General features: G+C 28.4%; 1 protein-coding gene across 2 annotated transcripts in view; it reads right to left on the bottom strand.

Moving 5' to 3' along the window:
• Positions 1-6,660: 6,660 nt before the first annotated feature.
• LOC111689641 (GTP-binding protein Rhes) overlaps positions 6,661-10,553 on the bottom strand; it is a 157,111-nt gene continuing 153,218 nt past the window's right edge. For both annotated transcript variants that reach the window (XM_046952105.1, XM_046952104.1), the window contains exons 5-6: positions 7,315-7,498; positions 6,661-7,247 (exon numbers count right to left, since the gene is read on the bottom strand). In XM_046952105.1, coding sequence (XP_046808061.1) covers positions 6,851-7,247; positions 7,315-7,498 — 581 coding nt within the window. In that variant the 3' untranslated portion in view covers positions 6,661-6,850. The remainder of the gene's footprint in view (positions 7,248-7,314; positions 7,499-10,553) is intronic.

The raw sequence follows: 10,553 nt of genomic DNA, 5'->3' as shown, positions 1-10,553 counted from the left end.
TTAAAAGACTGATGCATGATAATAGTCAATATTTCGGGATAAGTTCGGTGCTGTTGCCGAAAATCAACAGATACCCCACAGAGGAGTGACTGTGGGACTAAGCGTTGGCAATGGATTGGAGTCAACTGTATATGATACGGAGTGAATGTAGAGGTATGCGGGCCTTACCCCACTCGTATACCTAAATGAGTGTGTCGTATGTTTTTCTCTTTGAATGTGTCGAATGATGATGGATGAAAGGTATCATGTGATACCGATTAATTTTCCTTCCTTGTGCAGATATGTTCAGAGTTTACTCTGTTCATATCAGACTTGCCACAGCGTTTCACTGTGAGTAAAAACAATGTCTACGGCTTATTGATGGATCGTGTTTCGGTCCACCGGTTACGTCTCTAGGTGCTGTTGCCGAATCAACAGAGCCATAGTAGTGTGGTTGTCTTTCAACGTGACTACTTTGGCAAGAGATTAGATAGCTCGAGTACTCCAGCAAAGTACTTGCGCATGGACCGGTCAAAGCCAATGTGTAAAAATTGCCACCTGAGTCTTCATTGAAGACAAAGGGGCGATGGTAGACCGTTCTCAAGTCTACCCTGTGGATGAAAAAGACCACCGTGGGATAAGGCCGACACGGCAGGTGCTCACGTTAAAACTCTCGACTGACAAGAACCAATAATTTAAGAACAAATTGTATGTAAAAAATGAAAATTTGTAGAAAGTTGTTCAGAAATTTCTTCCAGATTCAATTCTGTGGATTCAGCAATAAAATTAATCTTGAATATAAAATTTCAGCCACTCGTGGCCTCAAGATTCTTAGACCACATTTTTAACATAATCACTGGTGTAGGATATCAAATTGTCGGAAATGCTCGATTATAAATTCTTACATGTTTTTTTATTGAGAAAAATAATTAATGCTTTGTTGCTGTTTTCTTAATAAATTTATATTCATATTTAATTAATTCTTTCCATTTATTTTTAAATCAGTTTTATTTTTATTTTTTTTTTAATTAAGTTTATTTTGTTTGTTTTTCAGTTGTTGTTTATTTTTGTTTAATTTTATTATAATTATTGCCTTAGGACTAGAATTGTTTTCTTAACAAATAATCTGAGTATTACCACCTAATGATGCATGATGACTTACAATTTCAATTTAATTTTAGATTAATTTCAAATGTTTTTATTTTTACTTAAATCACTAGTTTTTTTTTATTGAATAGTTTTAAAAATATATATAAAAAAAAATAAATTATATTTAAGGAAATTATAAGTTAAAAAGACTTGTAGCTTTTGGTTTTATTTTATTTTGTTTTCCTTTTATTAAATGCAAGAATAGTTGGTTGTTATTTGTTTTTCGTTTTAACCATATTTATTTATTTTTTATTTATAAGATAATTAAATTGTTAAGTTTAAAGGTGTTTTTGTATTGGTTTTTTTGTATATTTTTGTAGGTTCTATATTTTATTGGTAGTCATTAAGATCTAAACTATGGCTAATAGTAGTTTTAGTAGTGTGTATGTTGTTGTTGTTTTAGGAAGGACTATGTAGATGTTTGTTGAGTTTGTATTAATTTATTTTAATTTCATTTGTGGTTTAATTTTGTGTTTGCATTTTTTTTAAATTAAATAAAAAGAATTTTAATTTAAAACGTTTTATTAAAATATGATTGTTTGAGTTTTTTTTTGTGGTTGTTGCTGTTTATATATGTATGTCTGTAAGTGTATTGGAATTTGGTATTGGAAGTCTATGCAAATGAGTTTTTTGGGTGGCTTAATGAAACATTATTATTTTTTTTATTTGTTGTTTGGTTTGTTTTTTATTTTTTATTAAATAATTTTTATTATTTAATTATAAATATATAGAATACTTGCATTTTCATTTTATTTTGTTTGCTTTATATAATTTTTTTTTTCACGTATAAAAAACTTAAAAAGAACTGCTATAATTATTTTGTTATAATAAAAATATATGTATGTGTACATTAATGTATCTTAAATCAGAGTATGATCGTAGGATTTTGAATGTATGTATGTGTGAAAGTAAGTCAGTGTGTATGTATGTTGTTTGCTTGTTTTAATTACATTTTATTTCGCTTAAGTGTTTCTTAGACATATTTCTAGTGATATATTAATAATTCAAATTGTTTAAAATATTTGTTTTTGAATCACAGCAGTAAAGTTTAAAGAATGAATTTAAACAATTAAAAAAAGTCCATATTCTATGGTCTAATATAATCTAGACTACGTTAAGTTTATTTCATAGTTTAGACTATAGTCTAGCATATGTCCTATAGTCCAATCCATAGTATAGTTTATACTGCAATCTACAGTCCAGACTATAGTCTAGTCCGTAGTTTTGCCAATATTCTAAATTAGAGCATAATCATTAATATAATCTGAACTCTGTTCTATACTATAGTCTATAGCCTAGTCAATAGTATAATGTATGAACCAATCTGAAACCTAGGCCGTAGACTATATCTATTGTGCAGTGTAATCTATTATGTAGGCTCAACTATAGCTTAGTCTACATAATAGTTGATAAACTAGTTCAGAGTCTCTAGTAAATTCTAGTGTGGTATATAGTAAAATCTAGTCAATAGTATAGAATATAGTCCAGTCTAAAGTTTAGTCTATGGCCTAGTCTATAGTATATTTTATAGTCTAATCCATGATCTAGTCTATAGTTTTGTCCATAATTTAGTTTATAGTCTAGTCTATAATTTAGTCTACAGTTCAGTATATAGTATAGTCTATGTTCTAGTATAGAGTCTAGTCTACAACCTAGTCTATAATGTAGTCAATAGCCTATAGACTTTATTTTAGTCTATAATGCAGTCTATAGTCTAGTTTATAGTATAGTCTATAGTCTAGTCTATAGTTTAGTCTATAGTCTAGTCTATAGTCTAGTCTATAGTCTAGTCTATAGTCTAGTCTATAGTCTAGTCTATAGTCTAGTCTATAGTCTAGCCTATAGTCTAGTCTATAGTCTAGCCTATAGTCTAGTCTATAGTCTAGTCTATAGTCTAGTCTATAGTCTAGTCTATAGTCTAGTCTATAGTCTAGTCTGTAGTCTAGTCTTTAGTCTATTCTATAGTCTAGTCTATAGTCTAGTCTATAGTCTAGTCTATAATAGTCAAGTATAGTCTAGTATATAGTATAATAAAAATATAATATATTTGAATATTATGTTATTTTATAAAATTATGTTACAGAAAATTTTTCAGAAATAAAAACTTGAATATTAGATAAAAAAGTTATCAAATGAAAAATGCTAAAAATGAGTTTATACAGTATTATAAAAAAAATAATTTAAAAAAATTCTACTTTAAAAAAACCAAATAAAAATTATTTATATTAACGAGCAGCAATTAAATAATTTATTGTCTTTTAAACAAAAATATTTATCAAAATTTTTTTTAATAAATTGTTTAATAAATTTAGCTTAATTTTAGTAGGAAGATAATTAGAGAAAATAACAGAAGAACTTTGAATAGATTTTCTAATTTAATAAATATATTAAATTTTAGCTCAGTTTCTTGCTTAGTTTTGGTCGGGTTGGTTACTTTTTAAATAAATTTTTTATTGTAAATAAAATAACGTTTTTTGTTTGTGTATTTCGGTGAGATAGAGTTTAATAGTATTAAAATATTTTACACATATTGGCATGGTTTTTCGGTGATTTTGTAAAGATTTGTAGTTGTTGGTTGCTAGAGATATGTTTTATTAAATTATTTTTTAATTTTATTAAATATTAAAGTTATATTTTAGTTTATTTTTAGTTTTGTTTATATGTATGCTTATAAAGATTTATGTATGTATGTACATAATATTTAAATAAGAAAATGTTATTGTATTTACTTTAAATTAAAATGTACATTTTAAATAAAAGAATATTTCATTCGAACATTAAATATGAAAATTATTTAAAATTAAAAATATTATTTTTACATTTTTTTAAATTATAACATGAATTTTTCTTAAAAGTAAACACAATTCATTTTCTATCTATTGTTTATAATCGATTATTTTGTTATTGTATTTAGTTATTTGCTAATAAGTTTTATTGATTCATAATGTAATGTATCTCATATTTTTTTAATTTATATGAATTATTGCTTTAAGCGCGTTTTATGAAATTATTAAAACAAATGTTTTAATTAGTTTTTATTAAGTAAGTTTGCTTCAATTATACACTGTTTGACCAAATATTCTTGTACACCATTTCCAAACTAAAACAAATATGAATGTATAGTTGGACATAGACGACTTAACAGACGGACGGACGGACGCACACAGCTTTATCGACTCAGAAAACAATTGTAAGCCGTTTGGTATACTTTATGTTGGGTATAGGACGAATATTTTTGTATGTTACAATCATCAGCACAAACCTAAGTGGTGTAGCGTATAAAATGAACAAATGTAAATAAAAAAGTAAAAATGTATAGTCGGACGTGATATCCTTCACCACTGGGTACTAAGTTGTATCTATTTCTTGTAAAAATACTAGATTATTTAACAAGGTCTATTTCCAAGGGGTTCAGTTGCATGGGAGCTAGGTCAAATAGCACATTGCACCAAAAAAATGTGTGTTAATTAAAAAAAATGGGAATTTTTAATGAAATATTGGTCCCAGCTGTATTCGGCTTCATTTTCAGAATAGGCCTGGGTTTTCCTTAAGATTCGGCTAAAAGTTTCCGAGTTTGGTGAAAGAATAGAAAACTAGTGTTATATTCGTCCATGCCGAATCTTATATACCCACCGTCAAATCATTGCTCAAGAGTATTGCTTTGAATTTCATACATTTTTTTATTATCGAATGAAGTAAATTCATTTTCTGAATATGCTGGGAATTATTGACCGATCCTCAGAAAATGTTTATGTTAGTAATGAGCGGTAAAATCATTTCCAGAAGGAGAACTTATACAGAGGATAGGGTCAATCATAGACCGATCATCAAAAAATTTGGTAGAGAGATTTGGTCCATACAAAACTTGTTTCTGTCGAATTTCGTCGCATTCTCAATTCTGAACCAGCAATAAGCGTTAAAGTAATTTTCTGAAGTAGGCCTAATATGGGGAGCATGGTCGATTTACACTGAAGTTAGTACAGAGATTTTGGCTCATACAAAACTTGTTTATGCCGAATTTCATTGCTGTACTCTCATTTCTGATCTATGGGCTAAGGTCAGTAATAAACCAGTCCTCATAAAAGTAAACAGAGAGATTTTGGCTCATACGAAACTTGTTTATATCGAATTTCATGGATGTACTCGCATTTTTTGAGCTAGTAATAAGAGTTAAAGATATATTTTTAGAAGAGTAACTTATATGGGAGATAGGTTCAATTATAGACGGATCCTCATACAATTTGGTTAAGAGATTTAAGTTCACATAAGACATAATTATGTAGAATTTCATTGTTATACTGGTATTTTTAAACTAGTTATGACTGAGGGCTATGCGAAAATGTTGACCGATTTTGCCTATTTTTAATACCAAACAAACCTCATTATCTTATACAAAATTTCAAATTATTCTCCAATGTGGTCCCTAACGTGATTTCGAGAGAAGGAATGACAGACGTACGGACATGGCCAGATCGTCTCAGAATCTAATAAGTACCCAGACTATATATCCTTTTATAGATCTTAGGTGAATTTTTCGATGTGTTACAAACGGAATGATGGTGGTTATAAAAAGGAATCGCTAGCATTTTATGTTAATGCTAATAATTGTATTATAGAGCACAATAAAAACCAATGACTTAAAATAAAACAAACTGAATTAATTTCTGTAAGACCAATGTGTGTTAATCCATTTACTCACTTAACAAAACCGCTGGACTTATATGGATATGACTTCACCACACACTTTATTTTGTTGTATATCGATTTTTGATGAAAAAAGGAAGGATATCGCAGGATAATATTCTTTTTAGCATGTAGTGTCATAAAATTGTAAAAACTTTTGGATATAGTCGTTTACTGTAGCTATGAACTCAAAATAACGCTCTAATTGAGAAAAATGTAAAAAAATCTTGGGTCACCGCTGTCCATATACGTGACAGAGTTAAATAAAAAGTTTAGTAAAGTAAGGACATGCATGTGACAAATATTTAGTAAAAGTAAGGACATGCATTTGAAAAGTATTTAAAGCTTTGAGATCACCTTCAATTTGCAAAACAAAAAAAACTTTAAATTAAACTATAAAGTGTTTAAACGAATAACTGTTAAAAATTTTCGCCTGTTTTTTTTCTGGAAATGGTGTACTTTCAATATAATTTAATCCATGTCACTATACGATATAATAGTTATTATCCTCTTTTTACGGTAAATAACTAGGAATATTAATTGTATTAAATTTATATAAATATTATAAAAATCAACAATTTTTTGTTTAAACAATACATATAAAAAGTAATAAAATAAAATTATAAATTAACATATTTTAAACAAACATTTGTTTGTATTTAAATTTTTTTGTTTTTAATCGATAATAAAAAAATGTTTTAACATAAATCTTATTAATTATTTATAATAAAGATTTGACTACAATATTTAACCTCATAGAAAAATAACAATATTTGATGTATTAAATTTATTATTAAATTTTATGTATAAATAGTTGTTATATTATAACGTTTATGTATGTATGTAAGTATTAAAGTATAAATATTTATTAATTATTAAATTTATATTATTTATGTTTGTTTATGTTTTTATTAATTTTTTTTCTTTTCGGTTTTTCTGTTCAACTACTATCACAATATGGAAATATTATTTAATATTATTTTATGTAATTTGGTTAAGTTTTTTGTTTTGTTATATTTATTTTGCGTTTTAATAAAATTTACATAATTACACATTTTTTACGTGTCACACTACTATCACCTTCATTCATTTGCATGGTTTTTGAGCGCATTAAATTTAAATCGGTTCGTATGCTTGGGCGTCGTGCATTGGGTGTTACCACTCCACAGGCATCACTAAAACGTCGTTTTATGGAGAGTGCATTCTTTTTAGAACCGCCTGTCGAGGAGTGCGGTGGTAATGGTGAGGGTGCTCCAAATACAGTTACCACCCGACGATGATGATTAGGTGCCATTTCAAGTGGTAGATTAGAGGCGGTAAAGAGTGCATAAAATAAATCATCAATACGAAAATTTTGCTTAGCTGAACACTCGACAAAGACACAACAGTTGTCTTGTCCTGCTATATAACCCATTATTTCGTCTAGTTGAACGGTTCTGTAGGATTGTATAGTTGTAGTATCTATATAGTGGGTTATTATGACAATTGTTTTTGTACACTTACCTTTGTTCTTTATCACATTTATTACCCGCCAGTATCATGGGTATTTTGGGCAGAGCTTTCTTTTTGAAACCTGAACCAGGATTAAGAGCTGCCCATTTTGTTTCTAGTATATTTTCTCTAAGACGTACAACTTCTTCGAAAGATTCCCGTGAATCCATGCTAAACACCAATATGAAGATATCGCCTGTAAGAATAAAGAATACTTAATATTGTTTTTGTGTGTTTGGTTAGTTGTATTCTGTAAGTAATTTGTTATATTTGTATATAATTTGCGTATATGTTGATATTTGTAACGCAAAAAAAAAAAAAAACAAGAGAAGGCTCAGAATCATTTTATGGGTCGAGTAATCCATCATTCTTTTTGTCCATTTGTTTGACAGTTTGAGTGTTTGTATGTCTGACAGAACGTTTCCCTTTCTGTCTGTTTTTATCTATCTATCTATCTATCTATCTATCTATCTATCTATCTATCTATCTATCTATCTATCTATCTATCTATCTATCTATCTATCTATCTATCTATCTATCTATCTATCTATCTATCTATCTATCTATCTATCTATCTATCTATCTATCTATCTATCTATCTATCTATCTATCTATCTATCTATCTATCTATCTATCTATCTATCTATCTATCTATCTATCTATCTATCTATCTATCTATCTATCTATCTATCTATCTATCTATCTATCTATCTATCTATCTATCTACCTATCTATCTATCTATCTATCTATCTATCTATCTATCTATCTATCTATCTATCTATCTATCTATCTATCTATCTATCTATCTATCTATCTATCATCCATCTATCTATCTATCTATCTATCTATCTATCTATCTATCTATCTATCTACCTATCTATCTATCTATCTATCTATCTATCTATCTATCTATCTATCTATCTATCTATCTATCTATCTATCTATCTATCTATCTATCTATCTATCTATCTATCTATCTATCTATCTATCTAAATGTACACATTCTCTATTTTTCGGTCGACTATACATTCCTAATTCTTTCTTTGTAAAATTGTTCCAATATCGATTGTCCTTTCATTATTTTTTCCATAGACATATAACCGAGGGTTATTCTGCCGATTTTTGTATGATAGCTATCAATTTAACCTTAAGATAAAAAAGAATCAGATATTGCAATAAGAAAGGTATTTTATATAAATATTTAGAATTTTAAATACCAGAATTATTTCCGGTTTTGCAGATAAAAGAAAAAATTAAGATTAAGAACTTAATCCGTAACGTAAACGGTAAAAGGTCAAGCCTTAACAAAAAAGATTTTTAAGATAATCCTTAACATGCAATGTTTCAATAATTTGTAGAGAATAAACACTATACACAATTTTTATTAATGAAATATTCTTCACAAGCATTTCCTTAAATAAATCTTAATCTCAAAACTTACTTCTATAATTGCAATACCATGAACATATGTATTTAACTTTTATATTGCCACTGACAACTCGGTTAAGATAATATTTTTGTGGGCCTATAAAAGCACACACATACACTCACGCAAGATATCAAATCAAGAGTAAATGTTAAAAAAATGACAACATAAGCAATTTATATGTTAGAAATACAAATAAATGCAAATCTTGACAAGAAACACACACAGAAAAAAGGATAACAAAAAATCACTTAGGTAACTGTCAAAGGACAATGTACAAAAAATATATATATATTGAAAAGGCAGAAAAAACGGAAGCAATGATGGCGGTTCCATATTGACAATCATAGCAATGAGATACATATACGCAGTCATATAAAGATACTTGTAGTCAAGAAAATGTTGCAAAAGTATTTGGGTATGATTTGGCATATAGCGATGTAAGTATGTTGTCTAAGCAAAAAACGGATAAGAGCGGCAATTTAAAAAAATTCCTTAGGATTCCAAAACGGAACTGAAAAGAAGAAGGTCCAACAAATACAGAAAGACAAATAAACAAGACTCTGATGTGTAAATAAGACAAGACAACAAGACATTTAAATGGGAAACTAACAAGCACAGATGAAGACAGAGATGTCAGAGAGAGGGTCAATTGCAAAGGTAACAAATATTTTTATACATAACTTTATATGAACATACCAAAATGACAAATAGCAAAATATATGTAACTAAAAAATTAAATTCAATAGAATATAATTTTAGGATTGTACTAAGAGAGTTCATAAAAACTTATCAATTTGCCCCTACATACAACAAAAAATATTTTCATTGTGACATTTTTTTTTACTTTATTGTCACAGCAATAATGGACAAAAATATATAGAATATAAATTGGGTTTCATTCAAGGTTTTTGTCATTGTTTTTTTCTCTCTCTCCTCGATTTATTTCTTTATTCTATTAAAGCCAAGAAACATCTTAAACATATTTAGGCGCTGACTCTAACAAATCACAAGCATTTTATACCGGCTAAACATGTGTATGTAATATATGTAATGTAATAAAAGTTCAGGGAAGGAAACCTTACTACAAGTTTATTATTGTTTATTTTATAAAAATTAGTTCAATTTTAGTTCAGTTCTAGTTCAGTTCTAGTTCAGTACTAGTTCAGTACTAGTTCAGTTCTAGTTCAGTTCTAGTTCAGTTCTAGTTCAGTTCTAGTTCAGTTCTAGTTCAGTTCTAGTTCAGTTCTAGTTCAGTTCTAGTTCAGTTCTAGTTCAGTTCTAGTTCAGTTCTAGTTCAGTTCTAGTTCAGTTCTAGTTCAGTTCTAGTTCAGTTCTAGTTCAGTTCTAGTTCAGTTCTAGTTCAGTTCTAGTTCAGTTCTAGTTCAGTTCTAGTTCAGTTCTAGTTCAGTTCTAGTTCAGTTCTAGTTCAGTTCTAGTTCAGTTCTAGTTCAGTTCTAGTTCAGTTCTAGTTCAGTTCTAGTTCAGTTCTAGTTCAGTTCTAGTTCAGTTCTAGTTCAGTTCTAGTTCAGTTCTAGTTCGTTCTAGTTCAGTTCTAGTTCAGTTCTAGTTCAGTTCTAGTTCAGTTCTAGTTCAGTTCTAGTTCAGTTCTAGTTCAGTTCTAGTTCAGTTCTAGTTCAGTTCTAGTTCAGTTCTAGTTCAGTTCTAGTTCAGTTCTAGTTCAGTTCTAGTTCAGTTCTAGTTCAGTTCTAGTTCAGTTCTAGTTCAGTTCTAGTTCAGTTCTAGTTCAGTTCTAGTTCAGTTCTAGTTCAGTTCTAGTTCAGTTCTAGTTCAGTTCTAGTTCAGTTCTAGTTCAGTTCTAGT

Source organism: Lucilia cuprina, chromosome 5 (genome assembly GCF_022045245.1).
Source record: "Lucilia cuprina isolate Lc7/37 chromosome 5, ASM2204524v1, whole genome shotgun sequence".
Taxonomy (NCBI): Eukaryota; Metazoa; Arthropoda; class Insecta; order Diptera; family Calliphoridae; genus Lucilia; species Lucilia cuprina.
Note: the sequence above shows the minus strand (reverse complement) of the source record. Positions and strands in the feature narration are given on the sequence as shown.